This window comes from Erinaceus europaeus, chromosome 2 (assembly GCF_950295315.1).
Source record: "Erinaceus europaeus chromosome 2, mEriEur2.1, whole genome shotgun sequence".
Lineage (NCBI taxonomy): Eukaryota > Metazoa > Chordata > Mammalia > Eulipotyphla > Erinaceidae > Erinaceus > Erinaceus europaeus.
In genome coordinates this window covers 43,779,808-43,803,311 of record NC_080163.1, presented here as the reverse complement: position 1 = coordinate 43,803,311, position 23,504 = coordinate 43,779,808, and the positions used below count along the sequence as shown (strand labels likewise).

The window sequence follows — 23,504 nt, the reverse complement described above, 5'->3', positions numbered from 1 at the left end:
AGAAACCCTCTCTTTGTTTCTTGTTCTCTACTTAGAATTGTTTTTATAAAAAGATGTTCATGAAAACTGCACCCCCTTTTCTTTACTAGAGCACTGCTCAGCTCTAGCTTATGGTGGTGTGGGGGATTGAACCTGGGACTTCGAAGCTTCATGCTTAAGAGTATCTTTGAATAACCATTATGCTATCTACCCCCAAGAACTGTACCTTCTTGAGCTCTCATTTTGTGCCAGGTACTATGTTGTATGGTTCATATCTCATTTATTGTACAAAATAATTGTTATCAAGTTAATTTTATTTATTTTTGTCTTTACATTTGAAAGTAATTTTATGGGAGGAACTAATGGTTTTACAGTACAGTTTTTGACACATTATCAACTCCTTTTTAAATATTTATTTTCCCTTTTGTTACCCTTGTTGTTTTCATTGTTATAGTTATTATTATTGATGTCATCATTGTTAGATAGGACAGAGGAGAAGAGGAGACTATGGAGAGAGGAGGGGAAGACAGAGAGGAAGAGAGAAAGATAGACACCTGCAGACCTGCTTCACCACCTGTGAATCGACTCCCCTGCAGGTGGGGACCCCGGGGCTCGAACCAGGATCTTTATGCTGGTCCTTGTGCTTAAGCCGCTGTGCTACCACCCGACTCCCTATCAACTCCTTTTTAAGATGGAGTAATTGAAACTTGGAGAGATGTAGTTAGCTAGCCTAATGCCCCACAATCAATTACAAAGAGCTGGGATGAAATCTAGGGTTCACATGCTTGTTGTTACACTGGAGTGAAGATGGAGTAGAGTGGACCTTCTGATAATCTTGGATGTTATCATCAGACACAGACTTATCTCAGTTCGGAGCAAGGTCATGGGAAAATAGAAGGAGCAGGCTTCCTTGTCCACCACATGCCAGTAGCTTGCAATCTAAAACCTAGTGGAAAGCACACTGACCAGGTATTTCTCTAATCCCATTGGTAGTTGCTGGTGTTATTGGAAAACCCCATTCACCTTTTTGGGTTCATTTTCTTTATCTCTCATAGAGGAATACTCCTCTGTTTATTTCCTTGGTGGGGAAATCAGGATAGCTAAAAAAGAGCTTGGATAATAATTTCAATCAACTTTTATCTAGTATAGCTGTTTCCTTCTCACTGCTCAATTCTTGCCAGACAGTTGAATATACAGCAGGAGAGTGCTTGACATTGGTCTCTGAGTAGGGACAAGGAGGCTTTTGCTTCTTCTTGTAAAGTAGGGAAGTCTAAATGATGAGAGGCCAAGAGGTCTCTTGGTGACACTGACCTAGCTGTAGGCTGAGTTAAGGAAACTTCCTCTTGAATGTCTGTGCTTCTGCTGTTAGCTGGCTTATACCAATGCCACTTTGATTATCAAAAAGTGTGTGTGTGTGTGTGTGTGTGTGTGTGTGTGTGTGTGTGTGTGTGTTGCACAGAAAGTTGGGCTTAATAGAGATGGGTCTCTCCACAAGAGGGCCCCAGTAAGCTCAATTCAAGGTTTCCTGACACAAAACATGTGACTTTTAATTTAGATTTTTGGAGAACACATAAGTTGAGTCCACTTTCTGGGACTGATTTCACAGACCACTGGCAGGCAGCCTGGTTAGTGGAAAGAAGCAAAGAGTAGGAGTTCTGGATCCAGTCTGACTTTGAATCTTTACTCTGTTGCTCACTAGCAACAGGAACTCTGGCCAGTTCTGAATTTTAGTGCCCTCTTGGGCAAAATGAGCAACATACTAGAATCTTGTCAGGAGAATTGTGGTGAAGGATTGTAAATAAGTCTGCATCTTTGCTTAGAACATAGGAAATGCTCTATAAATGTTGATTACAAGCATTATTTGATAGAAATTGTTTTCCTCAGGCATGGCCAGAAAATTGCTCTATTGTGGGACAGAGATATTTCTCTCCATCTCTCACTCCTAGTGCTACCATTATGATGATTACAACTTTAAAAAGTGTAGGGATTAAAATGTCTTAAGAAGTCTGAGGCATGACTGAACCCAGAGCAAGTGGAGTCAGTCTGATAGGACTCTGTTCTTGGAGAATCTACTTCTCTCCCCTCTCTCTGGTGGCTGAGGACTCGTGCTGGGAGATAATATTGTACTATCAGATGACCCTATCATATGATTCTCTATCTCCTCTATAGGAGCTGGTATTTCTTTATTATCATTAAGACTAGTGAAAATGTTGAGGGAAAAAATAAATTTAGAGAAATGAGCCCAAATCTCTAAACTTCAGTGGATGCACTCCGCCTTTTGAAATGATACTTGTTGTGCTTCTATTTCTTCACCTGTGTGTCTTCTTGAAAGGTCCCTTGTCTGACTTACTGCCAAACACAACAGATTTTTAAAAATATTTTATTATTTTAATGAGAAGCAGAGAGAAAGATAAACACAGAGAGAAAGACCAGAACACTACTCAAATCTGGCTTATATAGTGGTTCTTGGGAATTGAACCTGGACCCACAGAGCTTTAGGCAAGAAAGTCTTTTTGCATAACCATATGTTTCTCCCCAGCCCCTGCAGTGGATTTTCTCATCCTCATTCTGACTAATCTCATGATATTGTTGCTCTGCACTTGACTTTTCTCAGGATTCGTCTCAAATTTTACCCATGCAATCTGTATGCAACCTATATCTGGCTCCCTTACTGGCCTCCAGCCCTGGCTTGAAGTTTTTTCTTGGCCTACTACTCCCTTTTCTCTCAGGTGTCTCCCTAAAGCAGCCACTCTCTGCTGCTTTGGTTACCACCTCTGCTCCTGGCACCAGTTTTTTGCCCTGCCTTAGCCTTCTTTACCTTGTTTTCAACAAGTGGAAAGTTGCCAGATGCTTCCTGGATTCCCTGACAAGTTCTGTGCCTAAAGGTTTATTGTGCTTATTTCTATTTGTGGATGATACAGACTCTGTATCAGTATGCAGAGATAGAGTCTATATCTGCATATCTGCTGTTCTCCTGTTTCTTCTGTCCAAATGAAGACTAAATCTTAACTTCTCTTGCAGTCAGATTCTTTGAAAGCTGAGTAAGTCTAGAAAGGACCAGACTGGGTTATCCTTTTTTTTTTTTTTTTGTCCAATCAGTGTGTTTATCTCTTCATTTCTTTTAGATACATCTACTTCCTTTTATGTCCAAGATCTCACTTTTTTGCTTATCTGTTTTGCAACCTTCCTGAATATCATCCACTTCCTTTTTTTTTGCCTCCAGGGTTATAGTTGGGGTTTGGTGCAGGCACTATGAGTCCATTACTTCTGAGAGTTCCCTTCCCTTCCCTTCCCTTCCCTTCCCTTCCCTTCCCTTCCCTTCCCTTCCCTTCCCTTCCCTTCCCTTCCCTTCCCTTCCCTTCCCTTCCCTCCCCTCCCCTCCCCTCCCCTCCCCTCCCCTCCCCTCCCCTCCCCTTCTCCTTCCCCCCTTCTCCCCTCCTCTCCCCCTCCCCTTTCCTCCTCCTCCCCTCCCCTCTCCCCTTCCCCTCCCCTTTCCCCTCCCCTCTCCCCTTCCCTCTTTCCTCCCCCTCCCTTCCCTTCCCTCCCTTCCCCCTCCCTCCCCTCCCTTCCCCCTCCCTCCCCCTTCCCCACCCCTCCCCCTCCCCTTCCCCTTTCCTCCCTCCCCCTCCCCTCCCCCTCCCCTTCCCCTTTCCTCCCCCTCCCTCCCCTCCCCCTCCCCTTCCCCTTTCCTCCCTCCCCCTCCCTCCCCTTCCCCTCCCTTCTCCCCATCTCTTCCCCTCCCCTTTCCTTCCCCTTTCCTCCTCCTCCCCTCCCCCTCCCCTTTCCTCCCCCTTCCCCCTCTCCTATTTCATTTTATTTGATAGGACAGAGAGAAATTGAGAGGGGAGGGAAAGATAGAGTGAGAGACGCTTGCAGACCTGCTTCACCACTTGTGAAGTGTCCCTGCTGCAGGTGTGGAGTGGAGACTCCAACCTGGGTCCTTGCGAATAGTACTATGTGTGCTTAGCTGGGTGTGCCACCGCCTGCCCCCCTTGGTCCTCTTCCGTACTGGGGTAGAAATGAGATTGATCGTGCTCCTCTACCTTTTGGGCTAAAAAAGTATTGGGAATGCCTCCCTCTTGTTTTATTCCATCCTAACTGCCATCCTTCTGGGACTCCAGTTCTAGCTGAGTCTGTGAGACCCTTCTTTGTCTCATTCTTTTGTGGGGCCAGTGTTTGTCCCTTGTGTTGTCGCTAGAAAGGCCTCTCCTCTGCTGTCCCTTGTAGGGTATATGAATGGATTTTGCCTTTGTGGTTCCTTGGTCAGGCAGAGACTTGGGGATATTGGGTGCCATGGGGCTGAGATCAGTCCCTGTTTCCATGACCCTATGTAAGACTTATTTGGGACTGATACTGTCTCCATTACACTAATGGTCAATGCCTTAAGGATGTTCCAGGCTGGACTGGGCTTAGAAATCACATTTATTTTACTGTTTGAAGGCTTTTTCCATTTAAAAAAAATTTTAAATTATCTTAATTTTATTGGCTAGAGGTGGTCAGAAATCAAGAGGGAAGGGGGAGATAGAAAGAGACAGAGAGACAGCTGCAGCACTTTTTCTCCATTTGCAAAGTTTTTGCCTTGCAGGTGGGGATCAGGGCTTGTAGCTGGGTCCTTTGGGCATTGTAACGTGTGCTCAACCAGATGCGCCACCACCAGATTCCCCCATTTAATTCTTACTTCTGTTTTGCCTATGCCTTAGAGGGGAAAGACCTGCTTACCTGACTATTCCAAACTTAGTTTTCTTGCACCTCAAATTATTCTTTAAAAATTCATTTCTTTTCCTAAGCCTTTGCACATTGTTCTCCCTTGTCAGGGCTGTCCTTTCAGTGTCCTTTTTGCAATGTTTCTTCAGCCTCATATTTGTCTGTTCAGATTAGGTGGCGAGCTTCTGTTTGTGTAGAGACTGTGTATTTGTACGAGTTTGTGCAGCCCATAAATAATAATGAATGTGTGTCTGTGGGAAGAGCTCATTCTCTCACCTTTAGTTTGTAAAGCAGAATATTGTTTTTATAGCAGTTCATGCAGCTGACAGGTCTACATGTTGGTGGTCTGGCTCTTTGGATGCAAATACACCGGGAAAAACACTGAATGGACTGGGGCTGCTGCAGGGCTCAGCAGATAACTGACTTTGGGGGGTCTATATTTCCAGCTATGCGAGTCATTTCCTAGCATCTGTTCCTATCATCTCTTGGAAGCAAATGCTCAACAAAATGCGTAGGTCTTAAAAGTTTCCAGTGTGGGTGCTGCTTTAAGGGACTTATACCCTCTAGGCAGAAGGAGCTCCGGACACTGGTTCTCAGCTACCTGATCTGGCCCTGCCTACCTCTGAGTCTAAGGGCAGTTCATCACCCCCACTTCAACACTGGCATGAAGATTAGGTGCCACATGCTGGCCCAAGCACTTTCCATGCATTATTTCATTTAATCCACTCCAACACTGTTTGAAATAGGAATTCCCTTTTTAAAAATTTTTTTATTAGTGATTTAATAATGACTAACAAGATTGTAAGATAATGAGTATCATTCCATTCAATTCCAACCACCAGAGTTTCAAGTCCCATCCACACCATGGAAGCATCCCTATTCCCTCTCTCTCTCTCTCTCCCCCCCTCCCTCCCTCCCTCCCCCCCCCCCCCCAGTGATTTAATAAGGATCATCAAGATTGTGGGATAAGAGTGGCACAGTTTCACACAGTCTCCACCACCAGATTTCCGTATACCCTCCCATCCATTGGAAAGTTCTGTATTCTTTATCCCTCTGGGAGTATGGATCAAAGATTTTTATGGGATGCTGGTGGGAGATCTGGCTTCTGTAATTGCTTCTCTACTGAACATGGGCATTGATAGGTCAATCCATAATCCCAGCCTGTCTTTCCCAAATGGGGTAGGCCTCTGGGGAGGCAGGGCTCCGGGATACATTGGTGAAGTCATCTGCCCAGGGAAGTCAGGTTGCTGTCATGGTAGCATCTGCAACTTGGTGGCTGAAAAACACTAAGATATTAAGCAGAACAAATTGTTTGATAATCAGGAACCTAAAGGTAAGAATATGGCAGATGAGATTTGGGGTATTCATGTTGGAAGAACCTAAGAAGTCTATTTTAGATATATTTTAAGGAGCCCATGAATTTAGTAATTTTTGCCTGAGCCTGACAGCTAACATGCAGGTGGCTAAAAGTATTGTCTGGGAAGATAGTGTCAGAGTTGGAAATAGGAATAGACGGCTGAATCAGGGAGGAGAGTAGCTCCCAAATATGGGAAAAGTGTATAAATATCATTAATTGTACACCTCATTGATCTGACCTGGGCCCATGTCTATTTATCTTTAGCATAGGAGCTCTGCATCCCTGTTGGTCTGAGCTCACATTCTGTGGTCATAGCTAGCATTCTAGGCTGCGCTCATTTGGCAGCTTTTCTATTCTTTACCCCTTTGGGAGTATGGACCAAAATTCTTTATGGGATGCATAAGGTGGAAGGTCTGGTTTCTGTAATTGCTTTCTCTGCTGGACATGGACATGGCAGTTCGATCCATACCCCAGCTGAAACAGGAACTCTTATATGCTTGTTTTACAAATGAATAAACTGAGACCTGGTAACATTGTGTCTTAGATCACATAGCTAGGAATTGGCAGAGCCAACAATTGTCCTTATGTCTCTCTGATTCTTAATTACTATACTTTGTTTCCTTTCTCTCTCTCTCTCTCTCTCTCTTTCTTTCTAAGACTATCACTGCGGCTCAGTGCCTGCATGGCTCCACCATTGCTGGTGGCCATCCCCTCCTTTATTTCTTTCTTTTTGATAGAGGTGAGAGAGAGGTGGAGGGAAGAGAAAGAAAGGAGAGACATCTGCAGCATTGCTCCACTGCTTATGAACTTAGCCCTTCTGCCCCCACTGCCCCACAGGTAGGGACCAGAGACTTGAATCTGGGTCTTTATGCATGATAATGTTTATGCTCTACCAAGTGTGTCACTGCTTGGCTCCTAAGTACTATACTTTGTATCTAGTGTTTTTATTCCTTTGTTACAGTTTCTCCCTTGTAAGGTAGAAGTAGGGTTAGGTGTCCTTTTCCCTTTTTCCAGTAGGCATGGGTAAACAAATAACATGGATGTGTACTGTAGGTTAAGAATGTGAGCATTGTATTAGATGCGTGTGCTTGCAGACAAACTGCTATCCAGGACACTTGTGACCTCTCCTGTCCTTTAGCTATGAGGCTGCAGAGCAGCTACTGTCCATGGGACCTGCCACCCATAGCAGAAGGTGTCAGGAACCCAACAGTTGCACTCTTGCTTCTTTTAGCATCCTACCATCCTTATCCTATTCCTTTTCTCTCCCTTGAGAGAAGACTGAAGTTACTGGAAGATGTCTTACTTACACACCCCTTCTGCTCCACACCCCTAATCTGAATTGAGTGGGCAGGACAGGAGCCACCAAGGAAGATAAGGATTACTGAGTCCCAGAGCATCCTCTCACCTATTCCCCAAGCATCTGCTTCAGGCTGCAAGAAGCTGGCAATATAGATTGCTGAGAGGATCCAACCTTTATTTAGTATAGGTATAGCCTACAAATGACCAGTTTTGATAGAAAAATGGACATCTCAAGTACCTTATTATCTCTTTTGTCCTGAAGCCCAAAGATAAAGAAAGGGTTACCAGTGGAACACTGAAATACATCACCCCTTTCCAGACTGAGTGATGGTGTTTTAAATCAAAAGAAGGCTACAAATATATAGACGTAGGCCTGTCCTTCATTGAGAGCCAGGGATGATGCGACAGTTTGTTCTGCAGGGTGTGCAGGGGCAGGTGATCAGGTGAACCCAGTATTAGTGTGTGACACGTATTTTGAGGAGGATGCTATCCTAGGGCTAAGTGTGTAAAATCGTGCCTCAGTGTGATGCTATGACTTTCGCTTTGCTTTTTCTCAGGGTCTAAAATTGCCTTCGGTTACCTCTGCCACTGCCTAAGTCCCTGCTTGTGATGGTGGGCCATCCTGGAAGAATACATCTGTCACTTCCCCTTTTCCTTGTCCCCCTCTCCTTCAGCTTCAGCATGAAGTCCAGAGAAAATTATGTCTACTTGCACTACACTTGTCACTTTTTTTCTTTGTTTTATTGCTGTAGTTATTATTGATGTCATCGTTGTTAGATAGGACAGAGAGAAATGGAGAGAGGAGGGGAAGACAGAGAGGGGAAGAGAAAGATAGACACCTGCAGACCTGCTTCATCACCTGTGAAGCGACTCCTCTGCAGGTGGGGAGCCGGGGGCTTGAACCGGGATCCTTACGCTGGTCCTTCCGCTTTGCGCCATGTGCTCTTAACCTGCTGTGCTACCGCCCGACTCCCCACTTGTCATTTTTGGATAAGGGCCAAGACCAGGTGACATGGCTGCAGGGCAGGCTTCAGAAGGACAAAGGAAACCATTCCCCGTGCCCTCATGCTGCCATTTGCACTTGCTCTCTGGGTGCCCCTGCACACCCTGTAGAATCATTTCACACCTCTCTCCTAGCCTCACCTTCAGGTTTCTTCCAGCCCACTCTCTCATCCATATAACATTCTATGTTGATATTCTCTCTCTCAGAAATATTTATGAAGGCAATAAAACAGGTCAGATGTGCAGTCCATAGGGGCAGTGGAGATGAAAGATCCATTTGTGAATCGATTTCTCATTCTTCTATTGGCAGAAGATGCTTCTGAGGGCAGTAGTTAGTGTATGTATGTATGTGTCTGTGGATGGAGGCAGCCAAGACCCCTGGGGGAGCTGCCATTTAACTCACCCCTACTCCCCTTTCTACTCCAGGAGGTTGAGAAACTGCTGTTTGTACATCAGTTGTCCCCACCTCTTCTTTCTCAGACTCTTTTGGGCTTTCCCCTTCTGTTCATTTGTCTTCACTGCCCTTGACTTTTTCATTCTTATTTATCTCTCCTTCCTCATCTTTTTTCCCATACCAATTCCAGTGTATATTCCTGGTGGTAATAAGGGAATGACTGATGTGGTGTGTGTTTATGTGTATATAGACATGAATATTCACACAGGGAAAGGGAAACCTGTTTTTTCTCTCTTTTTGTATGTTGTCCTGATAATGCTGTGAGCCCCCTCCCTTCCATTTAAATTTTGTCCCCCCTCTACAGCCAAAGCTACATGGATAAGGAAAGTCTGGTGCAATATAGAGAGCTCTAGGACATTGTCCTCTTGGGACCCATCTCCCTGGCCTCCCTAGTCTCTCTGACCTTTGCTTCATGCCCATCCTCACTCAGCCTAATTCGTCTCTCTCATACTCAGGCACCTGTCAAGAACCTAGTACTGTGTTGGGAACTCACTCCTGTGTTTCATTGTGATTGGTGCCCCAGGGAGCCAGGTTGCTGGGGGGAAGCTTATGCAGCACTCAGCCCTTCCATTTTGTCGACAAAAAGAGAGGGGAGAAACTGGCAGAAAGCAAAGGCTTTTGCTGCTGGGTGAGTGTAGCAGCTATTTTTAGTGCCTGAGCCTTTGCTTTTCCATTTGGCTGTGCTTTTTTAGCACAGTGCTGGTCCAGCAGGGCTGTTTTCTTTCATGGTTCCAGATGTCCTTAGGGAAAGTATCCACCTGCCCCTGAAAAGGTGTGGGCTGGACAAAAGGGTGAGAACTTTTAAGAGTGGGCTCAGGCATGACTTTGGGCCTCACTGTAATCAAGTCACAAGACCAATTTCTTGAGGTGGAGTTGAGAGAAAAAGGAATGGGAAAATGAAAAGGTAAACACTCTACTCTTCAGAGATAGTCCCCTATGTTTTCTTCTGAGTAGTTTAGTGCTTAAATTAGATCTTTGATCCATTTTCTTCTATATATATGGAAAAGATTTTAAAAAAATCTTTTTTTTAATTTATTTTTTATTGCCATGCTGGAATTCAGTTCCTGCATGATGAATTTATAGCTCCTGACAGCCCTTTTTGTTTCTTCCTTTTTTATTTTGCTGATAGATATTAGATGTGAGGGAGAGATATAAGGGGAGAAGGAGAGAGAGAGAGAGAGAGAGAGAAAGGGAGGGAGAGGGAGAGGGAGAGGGGAAGAGAGAGACCTGAAGCACTGTTTCACTACTTATGAATCTTAACCTTCATAAGTGGAGACTGGGGATTTGAACCTCAGTCCTGGGCAAGGCATTTATTTTTAATTTTATTTTAGTTCAGTTTTTTTAAAAATTTATTCCCTTTTGTTGCCCTTGTTTTATATTGTTATAATTATTATTGTTGTTATTGATATTAGTGTTGTTGGATAGGACAGAGAGAAATGGAGAGAGGAGGGGAAGACAGAGGGGGAGAGAAAGATAGACACTTACAGACCTGCTTCACCACCTGTGAAGCGACGACCACCCCCCCAACCCCCTCCCCTGCAGGGCAGAGCCAGGGACTCAAACTGGGATCCTTATGCGGGTCCTTGCATTTAACCCACTGTGCTACCATTATTTTTTAATGTGGATTACATTTGCTCCAGCACTTTTTATTGAAGTGATTGTCTTTTTTCCATTAAAAGGTTTTGGCACCCTTGCTGAAAATCACTTGATCACAAATGTGATTATTTCTGGGTTCTCAACTGTATTCATGGATCCATATGTCTGTCTTTATAACAGTACCACAGTTTTAGTTACTGTTACTTTGTGTATGAGTTCTCTAACTTTGTTCTTTACCAGGATTGCTTTGACGCCTCTTGAAAATTCACATGCACTTTTGGATGAATTTCTCCATTTATGTAAAAAATAATTGGAATTTTGATAGATTGCATTGAATCTGTTCATTGCTTTAGGTATTATTGCCATCTTAACAATATGAAATCACAATATGAAATCATGAGCATGGGATATTTATCTATGTTGTCATTTTCATTTTAACAAATCCGACAGTCTGCACTTTGGTTTCTTTGAAAAGTGATATGAAAAGTTTTGCAGTTTGGGAATATTGAATTTTCATAGCTTAAGATATTGATGACATCTCCCTCCCCCCAGTGTAACAAGGTTTGGCTTAGAAATGAATGGTTATAAAGGTCTATGCAGATTTGAGCCCATCTCTGTTCACACAAGTCAGTTTTCTTCTGTTGTCACCTTAGCCACTACCACCCTGCACAATCTGATAGTAAGTTGATAATCAGGAATAAAGGAAGGGAGCAGGGCTGTTACAGCTCATGAATAAGTCCTGTCTGATTAAACGGTCCCAAGCAAGCTATGTATTCCCTCAGGTAGCTGGACTTCTTATGGGAGATGGAGTCTTGCTACGATGGAACACCTGCGCAACCCCTGTATAGGAGATGTCTGGCATCTGTTGGACATGTGGCAATATGGGAGTCTTGATACGGGGGTATCAGACACCAACTTCTTGTTGGCCTTCTGTTTTCTGTGTTTATATTCCTCAGGTCTCTTAACTATGCTGCCTCCTGGCTTACCCCCATTCAGAATGGCTCCTCGGGGTCTGCTGCTAGGATTGCTGATGGCCTCCTGCTTTACTGTCTGCCTCAGTCATCAGAGCCTGGTAAGTTTTCTGTTTCAAGTAAGGGTTTCTTAGTGGGATGGTTAAAAACTTTCCTATTATCAGGACTGCTATGGGTTTGGGGAGGTGAGTCTTAGTTTTTTAATATGGCCAGTCCTGAATCATTGTATATATGTAACCTCCTCGCTCCTAGACTTGAATTCTCTGCCTTTTGTTTGAAGGTCATAGTGTAGTTTGCCTTTGAAAAAACTATGATGGTGATTATATATACCAAGCATGGTTTTAAGTACTTTATATGTATTTTCCTTATTATTACTATAATTAATTTTTTTGCCACCAAGGTTATTACTAGGGCTCCACATTTGCAGATTCCTTTGCTCCTGGCAGACTTTGTGTTAGATAGAGGGTGTGAGACAGAGAGAAAGAGAGAGAGAGAGATGGAGAAGAAGAGAGAGGATGGAAGATGGAAAAAGAGAGAGGAGAGCCACCACTTGTGAAACGTCCCCCATTGCAGGTGCTTCCATGTGGTGGTTCAGGGGTTTGAACCCAGGTCCTCGCACATGGTAGTGAGTGTGCTTTACTAGGTAAGCTATCTCCCAGCCCCTTTGTGTATTCTCATTTTGTCCCCTACAACAGCCCTTTGAAGTATGTAACATGACTGTACTAACTTTGGAAGGGAGGAAACTAGGTTCAAAGGTAATAAGCTACTTGGACAAAATCACAGCCAGTGTGTGGCAGAACTGGGAAGGCCAGAATCTCCCCAAGAGCTGGTTGTTGTATGGTGAGCAGCAGTTCCAAGTAAGACTTCTTACTCTACTCTCATCTTCTTTGTCCTTGTTCAGTCAAGATGTAGATCTGCATCCTCTTTCTCCGTGTCCTTTGCTCCCTATTTTTCTCTGGGTCTCTCTTCATTAACCTAAACCTCATTACTCAGGGTTTCTGTCATTGCCACAGGCAGCAGCAGAATGTCTGAGAAGGCCCCGAGCTTGGCATGCATGTGCTATGCTAAGGCTTCTGGCCTGCCCTGGCAACAACCTGTCCTTGGTTAGACCCTAGACCCCCTCTGCTCCTTTCCATGAGATGCTATATCAGTAATTTGACAGTTTTATTGTCCCCTGATCACTTTCCCCAGTCCCAGGGGCTCCCAGTAAATGTTGGGTAAAGTGCTAGAGGTTTTGGAGTGGAAGGTCCTTGAAGTGCAAACGGCAGTTGTAATGAATTTAATAACAATCCAGCTCAGCTCAGCTGAGTTTCACCTCTGGCTCATGATATGCTTCCACCTTCTCTCAGTCATTTTTTCTTTCTTTCTCTGCCTTTCTCTATACTTTGTAGAGCAGGAGAGAATATATAGTTAGGAATCACGCATCCTTTGAGTACTTAGTGTTCTCTGCTATGATCTTGTTGGTGCTTTTTTTTTTTTTTTTTTTTACCTTGGGAGTGGAGGATAGGACTGGAATCTTTTTCAAGGACGGTGAGAATGGGATCCCAATGACCCCTAGGGGGAGGCTAGCTATCGCGTGAGGTTGGAGCTGTCTCTGGCATAACCTGGCCCAGGAAAACACCCAGATGTCTCAAGGGCTCAAGGTTGTGTCTCCCGCCCCCAACTTGCAACTCATGAGGATTTGGGTGCTCTCTATCATGAGCTTTAGCAGATGCACAATTTAACAAAAGCATGCTGATGAATTTACTTAAGGGCTGTGTGTTAGTAAGTCCCTTTTGGATAATAGTTCAACCAGATAGATGAGCTTTCAGAGCCATAATTATTCTGGCCCATTTATATTAGCTCTATTGAGACCAGTCTCAGAAAAATGTTAATACTGACTTTCATCAACAGAAACTGCTTTTATCCTTATGTCTGTTCCTAAGCTGTATCCATTTGTCATAATCTTTCATCATGTGCTAAACACAAGTAGGAGTTGAAGCATCTTTTCTCTCATACCATAAAAATTACTGTCCTGATGGCATTTAAAAATCCAAATTATCCATCCAACCACCTTTGCAGCAGTGAAAATGGGCAGTTGGGGAGGTAGGAGTGACTGTGATCTTTTTATCAAAGCCTGTAGTCCAGGCAAGTGTTCTTGTTGACCTGTACCCCCCACCCCACACCTCTGCAAGGATAGGAATGGGTGGCAGTGTATATAAGAGAATGATCTGGAGCCAGCCTCCCCCTTTCCTGGCTCCTGCGGTGGCACCTGTTTGGGATATCACGTTTTAGGAGCACTGTAGATGCTAAATGGATGTGCTTATGTGGTGCACTGGCCTTCCAAATGGTTGTGATTGATGAGGGAATTAGTATCCAGTGAAGGAGCACTGATCCTTGGCAAACACTGTTTAGCCACTTACTTTGGCAATTTAACAATTTTTGATCTTTGTAAAACAGGGTTGATACCTCCCTCTGAAGATTTTAGTATAGATTAAATATAGAAAAATGTATATATTATCACCTAGCATCGGGACTGGCACAGTAGGGTCAATGGATGGTCAGTAACTGTCAGCTGTTATTTTTAGTAAGGAAGGTGACTACTTTTGTAGTTTAATTTTGGGTTATTTCAGGTAGACTCTTGTTACTCTGGCAGCCAGTCTCTGTTACAGTGCCTGTCAACCTACCATTAGAGATTTATTTATTCTCTTGGATCTGGAAAACTTTGGTCTTTAAGAATATCTTATTCAGATACAAGCACAAGAAAGTGTGACATGGTAAGCTGTTGTCAGTTCACACCTTAGGTGGAATTTATTGCCAGTCAGTTGAGAGGAAATTGGTATTTGGAGTGGTGGAGATAGGGAGGAGAGAATACCGAGAATTCAGTGTAGGAGAGGAACCTTGAGAAGCCAGATGAGAGGGTACTAGAACATCAGAGCTGAGTAAGGACTCCCTGATGCCTCTCATCTCTTACTCTTTCTCTCCTACTGTGGGCACTTTCCAGGCAGAGGGTCTAGTCTTGCTTGTTTTTTCTCTGGGACTATGGTTTCTTGCTTGGTCCACAAAAATGCTCACTTGGGGAGGGGGACATGCTGGCAGGTATGCTAGAGTGATCTTACTACCCTCCCCCCCAAAAGTGATTCCTTCTGCATCCAGAGTGCAACCATTAGGATGCATAACTAACAGTAATGTAGAATTGAGTTAGAATCTATGCATGAACTTTGGAGCCAGGAAGACCTGGACTTAAATCTCTGCTCTGTGTGTCCAGGTTGATTCTGCACAGGCCTCATCTCCATATATAAGATGGGGGTAAAAAATATGCATTATTAGGTGGAACTTGAATGACCTTATAGAAGGCACTTTAGTCCAGCTCTGGGCATGTGGTAAGGATTTAATAAATAGGTAATTTTTTGACCCTATCCCCTTGATGCTGGTTTTTCTGAAAATGTCTTTTGGAATTTCCCTCTTGAATTGATTGCATAAGTTGTCTGTATGCCTATATCTTCCTGCTTGACAGATGAGATTTAGGCAGATAGGCTAAAGTTACTCTTGGTGTAGTGGGCCAGGTGTAAAACAACAAGGCCAGATTTGGTGAACAAGGTGACCTGTTCAGATAGGGGAGCACAGGCTTTGTATCACTCTTACTAAAAACTGAGGTGTTCTGTAAAATAATGGTGGGGGCTGGTGGTAGCTCACTGGGTTAAGCTCACATAGTGAAAAGCAAGAACTGGCTCAAGGATCCTGGCTCTAGCCCTTGGCTCTCTACCTGCACGGGGGTCCTTTTGCAAGTGGTAAAGGAGGGGTATGCAGATATTTATCTTTTTCTCCCCCTCTCTGTCTTTCCCTCCTTTCTCAGTTTCTCTCTGTCCTATCCAACAATGGCAATAACAACAACAACAGCAATAACAAGGGTAACAAGATAGAAAAAATAGCCTCCGGGAGTAGTGGATTCACAGTGCAGGCACTGAGTCCCAGTTCTTCTTCTTCTAGCGTTTGCCCTTCTTCCATAGCCAGTCAACAGCGTCAGGTTGAGCCTGACGTAAAGTTTCGAGACCTCCTTTGAATCTGGAGAGGTGGCAGTCGTTGACTATGTGGGTCATAGTCTGTCTGTAGCCGCAGGGGCAGTTCGGGTCATCTCTGTCTCCCCAGCGATGGAGCATAGCGGCGCACTGGCCATGGCCTGTTCGATAGCGATTGAGGAGGGCCCAATCATAACGTGCTAGGTCAAAGCCGGGTTGACGCTTGCAGGGGTCTGTGATGAGGTGTTTGTTCTTTATCTTAGCTGACTGCCAACTCTGTTTCCAAGAGTCTGGAACAGAGAAGTTCAGTGTAGGCATAGAGGACCAGATTGGGTGACGAGACGTCAAGTGTTGGACAGGGTGGGCGAAGATATCTGCGTATATTGGCAGGTCCGGTCGAGCGTAGACGTGGGAAATGAACTTAGATGATGCCGCATCCCGACGAATATCTGGCGGGTGATAACCCTGGAGACAAAAAAAAAAAGTAATAAAATAATGGCTGTATGTCGTGCGTGTGTGCATGTGTGCGTGTGTGTGTGTTATCTGGGTCAAAGATCCTACCAAGAGAAAATTCAAAAAGTACTTATGGGACTATTGCAGAAGTATTTGACTTTCTTAGAGCTTGAAACATATACACCTCAAAGGTTTGTCAGTCTCATTCTAATCCTTCTTGTACTTATGTTGCCAGACTTGGGAAAGAAACTAGAAAATAGGGGCTTCTCAGCTCCTAGTTATTAGAATGAACATTAGCCTGCCTAGATTCCAAAGGATTTTGACATATTCTCGCCATCATTTCTCTTGCCACTTTTTGATTCCCTTGATGAGAATTTGGTTGCTTGCTTACAGCCACATATGCCAGAAGTTACCTGGCTAATAGTAGCGCATTAAAGCATTAAAGCAAGAGTTGCTGTTTAAAGCTTAGAAATAGTTAATTTTCTCTTCTTACTGTTCTAAAAATAAAGAAAAAAATCACACAAAAATCTGGATTTCTGTTTTTGCTTCATGTTGAGTGCCTTGTGGTGTTGGTGTTGGTGGTGAACCAGTTGAGTAGCAGCTGTACTCCTTAGTCAAGGCAGGAGGGCTCTAGTTTTCACAATCCCATCACCCCCTGTTGTTTTGCACCTGGCCCACTGCACTAATTTACATCCATCCCTGCCTGTTCCTGGAGGCATTGACCCACACCTCTGAAGTAAACTTGATTAGTAAATAGAAAACCCTGTGTTTATGGCCTCACCATCTAGTGTGTAGTGCTCTTGGCAGACTAACCAGTATGGCTGGGTACTGAAACACATAGAGAGGCTCCAAGTACTTACTGGTCTTGGTTCTGGAATCTGGGGCTAATGCTTCCCTTCCAGAAGCCTGATTACTTTGGGCTTGTCTCAGTTCAAGGCATCCTTTACTCCTTTGTTCAGCAGTGTCAAAGTAAGCCCTTTGCTATGCCTGGGAGGTAATACAGTGAAAGAGACAGATATAATGCCTCAATTTATGAAGCTCAGCTATTAAAAGTGTGGGATCCATGCCCTCAATCTAGGGTACCTTCTGCCAGTCTATCTTGTTTCTCAGCACATTTACTCTTAGATTTCTGCTTCTCTTTTGAGCTCAAATTTTTGCAAATTTCAAGGAAAAGGTATAAAAGGTATTGCAGGGCCTGGGCTGCACAGGTGATCATGACCCCAATTTGACCTGCTTAAGTGATGCCATACTGCATAGTCACTGTTGGATGTCACAGAAGAGATCCATTAGATCTATGACAGCCTTTACAAGTACTGAGAGTAATGACTGCCAGGTGCCTAGGTAGTGGTCTACAGGGTAGTACTTCATCTAATGTATGAGCTAGATGTTATTTTATCTGCTTTACTAACATGGAGACTAAGACTTATAAATTTCAGTAGCTTTATGGAGTCACGAGAAACTGCATTCTAACTTTGGGTTATCTGATTCAGAGATTCAGAGTTCTTAACTACTATACTCGAATCAAAGCTTCTCATTACTTGCAACATGATTTGAAGGCTTCTTCTTACCCAGGATATTTTCCATCCTGGTCCTATTGCCATTTGAAATCTGAAAGTGATCTGCTATCTGAACATGATCTATCTGCTATCTGAACGTGATCACAACTTTGTTTCTTCTTAAAATGTAAAAATCCTTGGAGGGACTTTACATTATCATCATCAACAGCAACACCTTAACTTTTCCTCTTATAAAGATCAGACTCTGGGGCCAGGTGGTGCTCACCCAGTAGAAGCACATATCACCCTGCTGAAGGGCCTGGGTTCAAACTCTGGGTTCCTGCCTTGAAGAAGGGAAGCTTCACAAGCAGTGGAGCAGTGCTGCAGGTGTCTATTCTTCTCTTTCTCTTACCCTCTACAAAAAATATATATGGACTGGGAATGGGGGAGTTGTGTAGGCACTGAGCCCTAATGATGATTCTGGTGACAAAATAATTAAATAAAATTAGGCCCTGAGAAGGGACCCTGACAGGTGGGGGTACTAAATTTGGTGCTGCTTGAGAGCTAGGTCATTACCTTCCTTACAGTGTTGAATTGTTGGGAGAGGGCGGGGGGCGATAGCATAATGATTATACAAAGAGCCTTTTATGTCTGAGGCACCAGGTTCAATCCCCAGCACCATCATAAGCCAGAGCTTAGCAGTGCTCTGGTAAAAACAAACACAAACAGCAAACGAACCAACAATAACAACAAAGAATTACTGGCTGGAAGACCAAAATGAAATCTATATATTTTCTTCTCTCTCTCTCTCTCTCTGTCTCTCTCTCTCTGGTTTAAGACAGAGAGACAGAGCAGCAAAAAGAGTGAAAGAAACCACAGTATAAAAGTTTCCTTCAGTGCAGTGAGAGCTGGACTTGAATCTGGGTTCTGCACATGGAAAAGCAGTGCAATATCTAAGTGATATATTTCACCAGCCTTTATATATTTCTGTATAAAGTTTCTATGACAGACTTGAACTCATAGGATAAACACATGAAATATTTTTCCTGCCTCTAGGGGGAAAATTCTGGCAGCAAGATGGGAGGGCCAAAATAATGACCTGGTATGCTAGTATAGGTTCCTCCTTACCCACCCAAATGTAATTTCCCAGAGCTCTGGAACCTTCTGTTTCCAGTTTCCTGAAGCCTTACTGCTTTTACACAAGAACAGGGTTTAAAATGGACAAGAAGAATGGGAGACTGGAGAGAATAAGGTGAATAATACTTTGTATTTATCTTGCATCTCTGTCTCTTGAGTCAGAATGTTCCACAGACACCATCTCATTAATCCTCCACTCTCTCCATGGAGTGGAAGGAAACAGGTTTTATAAACAGGCTTCCAACCTGGTACTCTTTCTCCCCCAGTCCAGCTGGACTCCTCACCTTCTTCTTACATTCCTTCTTCCATGGATTAGAATGTCTCTGGAGGTCACTGGTGTCCCACAGACACCATGGGGAATCACCAGGGCTCTTACTGCTGGGCTGCTTAGAAAACAGTTGAGCCAACTTCTTAAGATCTTAAACAACTGTGTTGGTTATTTGAGTATTTCCCCTTTGATATATATCTTTACTTTTTTTTGAATAAAAAGAGTAATAGGTATGAGTTTTAAATCTCAAGTAGTAGAGTAACATATCAAGTAAAGAGTAAATGGCTCTTTTTTTTCCAGTCTCTTTCCACTATGTTCCCTTGCCCTACCCACACCCCACTATTTGAGGTAATATGAAACCTTTTGGACTTTTTCCTTATGTACTTAATAAAAGGGCCCAGTACACAAATGACACACTGTTCATTTAACCAAATTGCCTTACTTATACTTGTTCTGAAGTTAACTGTAAAAATCCAAACATTTTTGGGGGAGGGAGAGATGGGGATGAGGAAGAAAAGAAAACCCCAGACCATTTTCTTTCTACTTTCCTTGTGCCTTGCTGTGGAGGGTCACATCCTGTTTTTTTTTTTTTCTCTCTGAAGGGGTTTGCATTGACCAACCCAGAGAAGAGCAGCACCAAAGAAGCAGAGAAAAAGGAAGCCATAGCAGAGGAGGAACTGGAATCTGAGGTCCTGGAGGTGTTTGATCCAACCCATGAGTGGCAGGCTCTTCATCCAGGTACCAAGCCCAGCACCCTTCCTTCCTTCCTTCCTTCCTTCCTTCCTTCCTTCCTTCCTTCCTTCCTTCCTTCCTTCCTTCCTTCCTTCCTTTCTTCTTTCTTTCTTCTTTCTTTTTGTTGCCCTTGTTTTATTGTTGTAGTTATTATTGATGTTGCTGTTGGATAGGACAGAGAGAAATGGAGAGAGGAAGAGAAGACGGGGAGAGAAAGACAGACACCTGCAGACCTGCTTCACCACCTGTGAAGTGACCCCCTGCAGGTGGGGAGCCGGGGGCTAGAACTGGGATCCTTATGCTGGTCCTTGCGCTCTGTGCCACCTGCGCTTAACCCACTGCGCTACTGCCCGACTTCCCCAGTACCATTTCTTTACACACACTTGTATTCGAAGTGAATGTGTCCCCTATAGGGCTACTTTTTTCTTTTTTCTTTTTTTTTCTGCCTCCAAGGTTATCACTGGGGCTCGGTGCCTACACTATGAATCTACTGCTCCTGGAGGCCATTTTTTCTTGCCCTTGTTGTTATTGCTGTTGTTGCTATTGGATAGGACAGAGAAAAATCAAGAGAGGAGAGGAAGACAGAGTGGGGGAGAGGAAGAAAGACACCTGCAGACCTGCTTCACCACTTGTGAAGTGACCCCCCTGCAGGTGGGGAGCTGAGGGCTTCAACCAGGACCTTTACCTATCTGGTCCTTGTGCACTGCCCCATGTGCACTTAACCTGCTGTGCTAGTGCCCCCCACCCCCATGGGGCTACTTTGAAGGAGCAGCCACTCTCTGGCCTGCTGGAGGAGGAAGGCCTTCATTCGCTAGCAGTACTAAGACTGCGGTGTCTGAATGCCCTGGAAAGAAGGCAACTGGTGGGTGGCCAAGCTTTCTGAGCAAGTGATTGAGAACTTTCTTCCCTTGCACTTCTGAGGCACAGGAGAGGCAGTGGCATGTGCCTCATTCTGCAAATGCTATTTTGGGCTCTATTGATCAGCTCAGTGCTGCTGAAATATTGTTCACGGGAGAGTCCTGAGCACCAGTGTGGGGCAGGAGTGCTCTGTTGCTAAAACAACCTGTGCCAAGAAACAGGGGCTGGTTCTGGCCTGGATTTTTAAATGGGGCATCCTCAGAAGGAACAGCTTTCTAACTCTTTTGAGAGCCTAGGCTCAGAGCTTAAAATAATATTGGAAAACAGCCAGCAACTGCGGGGTGTTTACCGTCTACAGATACTATACTAAGTGCTTCATGTGTATAGTCTTGTTCAGTTTTCACAATGGTAGGAACTATGTTATCTTTATTTTTAGGTGAAAACATTGAGGCTCAGAGAATTAGGTAACTTGACTTGTGACTCAATTAATTTGTCCTGTGTCATTAGCCCCAGAGCCTGAGCCCATCTTCTTCCCATCTGTCCTTTCAGCTGTCTATAGCTGAAGCCCCAATATGGTGACACTGGTATCTGCTGTCAGAAGTAAGCCCTTTGTATTCTGCTCTATGGTAAGGTGGATGGCAAGCCCTGGTTGCCCGGGTGTTGTTTGTTCAGCTCATTGCCAATATTCGTCATGATGCCCTCACTGCCCCATTGCTGCTGTGCTGGCAGGGGGCAGTGAGTGCTGTGCCAGCCAACTTTCTGATAACAGTATTGCTCCTGCTGGGCTTGCATATGAGTAGTCACAATCACAGAAGAGTGACAAATTACCAAGGAAGCCACATAGGAGCTAACAGAGTTGGGTGGAGGGAAGTTTTAGAAACAGAGGTATTGGGTTCAGTCATCCAATGTCTGGTTTCCTTCTCCCATCTTTTCTTGAGAAGTGGGCCTCCTGATCCTTGAAGACTGAAACCAGAGTGGCTCTCATCAAGGGTGGGAAAGGAAAGACTTGGACTTAAACTTCAGATGAGATGAATGTCCTTGGGCCTCTACTCCTACTCCTACTTAGCATTCTTCAAAGCTTTAGTCTACACCTCAGAACAAACCTGCAAGTTCTGACTCATATTCCTTATGCAGTCCTCTGTAAATGGCTGATTAAGAAGCCCATCATTGTGTCCTTGAAGAGGGGGAATACAGATCCTGTGCAACAGATGTTGCAGGGCATAGAGCTTAGCCTCTCCTAGAGCATTAGAAAGGAACATTATTTTTTACATTTCACTTGATGCCCCATTGACCTCAGACTCTCTGCTTTCAAGGTTCTCAAGAGTCAAAACTTTCTTCTGTTTCAGATTAACTCAACAATGCCCCAAGTTCCCTTGTAGCTGCCCCAGAGTCTGGAGTAAGGAGTATAGGTCCTGTAGCTCAGAGGCAAGGTAATACTGGCTTCAGGTGTGCCTTCCCACCCTAAGAAGGTTTATTACTTAAGCTCACTCTAAAAGCAGGTGAAGAGAGGGAAAGAGGCTAGGTAAGAGGCTTGTTCTTTTTTTTTCAATATTTATTTTATTTTATTTTTTTGGCCCCAAGATCTTATGTGGAGTGATCAGAGACTGCCATTGTGGAGGCTGGTAAGATTCTCTTAGACCTGGATACAGAATTGAGGTGTTCTATGTGCATATTGAGGTTTTGTACGGATGTTGATTGGAAAGAAATTAACCTCTCAGTGCTCTCTGTGGATATGTAGCACTTGTCTTCAATCAGAATAGATTTAGTTCACTACATTTTTAATTCTGCTTGGAGCTTCTAACACAAGTACCTGAAGGGTAAAAGGAATGTAACCAGTCCTGAGTTCAAATTCTGGCTTTGCTACCTCAGGAGGGATCAAATCAAGCTATGAACAAATTACTGACTCCTGGACCCTTCAGGCTTCTGTGAGGATTCTGCAGAGGCTTCTGTGAGGATTCCCCATGTGAAGATAGCAGCTCTGATTTGAAGTGGCAAATTCTTCCTTTGTGCCAGTCCTTCAACTTTGTGGAATTTGATGCTAGGTAGCATGCATGTGGGTGTAGTCTTTCCACTTGCTGGCCTTAGATAGGAGAGGAAAATTACCTTGAGGAGGAGAGACTTCCATGGTCATGAAGTGCTCTTCTTCCACTGGGATTTAAAAATTTTAATTAATTAATTAATTTTAAATTTCGCTATTGGGGAATTAATGTTTTACATTCAACAGTAAATACAATAGTTTGTACATGAATAACATTTCCCATTTTCCCATACAACAATACAACCCCCACTAGGTCCTCTGTCATCCTTTTTGGACCTGTGTTCTCCCCCCCCCCCACCCCAGAGTCTTTTACTTTGGTGCAACATGCCAATTCCAGTTCAGGTTCTACTTGTGTTTTCTCTTCTAATCTTGTTTTTCAACTTCTGAGAGTGAGATCATCCTATATTAATCCTTCTGTTTCTGACTTACTTCACTTAACATGAATTTTTCAAGGTCCATCCAAGATGGACTGAAAATGGTGAAGTCACCATTTTTTATAGCTGAGTAGTATTCCATTGTGTATATAGACCACAACTTGCTCAGTCATTCATCTGTTGTTGGACATTAATTATTTTTTTTTACATATCTGTTGTTACTGTTTTTATTGAAGTGATATTGCATTGTGACATGTGTAGGATATACTAAATCATATTTATACACCCTCCATAGAGATTTTTTTGAAGAGGGAGTAGGAAGGTTAGCATAGCATTTTATGCCTGATAGAGACAAGGCACAGGAAGATGGTAGAGTCTTATTAGATAAATTAAAACAAAAAATGTATTAGTGACTTAATAGTGGTTTATAAGATTTTAAAATTATAGGAGTATAGTTCCACACCATCAAAGTTCTGTTTTTCCTCTTCCTATCACCACTGTATTTCTCAAAAAGTCTTAGAGACAATTTATAGTTTGACTATTTTTTTTTGCAAGTTCATGTGTTTCAGTTCACTGTATTCCACATATGAATGAAACCATTCAGTACTTGTCTTTCACCTCTTTAGAGAACTTTAAAGAAAATGGCTAGTTTATGTTGACAGTTATTGACTCTAATGTAGTACCTTCTGCTCCATCAAGTCTCTGAAGGGACAACCTTGTCAATTCTTTGTGCTCAGGCTCTCCAAGTGTACATGGTCTGGGCTCATTTGAAGATAAATTTCTAGACT

The 23,504-nt window shown here is 43.6% G+C and overlaps 1 protein-coding gene across 2 annotated transcripts in view; it reads left to right on the top strand.

The window, feature by feature from the left end:
* SIL1 (SIL1 nucleotide exchange factor) overlaps window positions 1–23,504 on the top strand; it is a 315,958-nt gene that overhangs the window by 55,009 nt on the left and 237,445 nt on the right. For both annotated transcript variants that reach the window (XM_060178915.1, XM_060178910.1), the window contains 2 exons: window positions 11,348–11,463; window positions 19,317–19,452. In XM_060178915.1, the coding sequence (XP_060034898.1) occupies window positions 11,359–11,463; window positions 19,317–19,452 (241 nt within the window). In that variant the 5' untranslated portion in view covers window positions 11,348–11,358. The remainder of the gene's footprint in view (window positions 1–11,347; window positions 11,464–19,316; window positions 19,453–23,504) is intronic.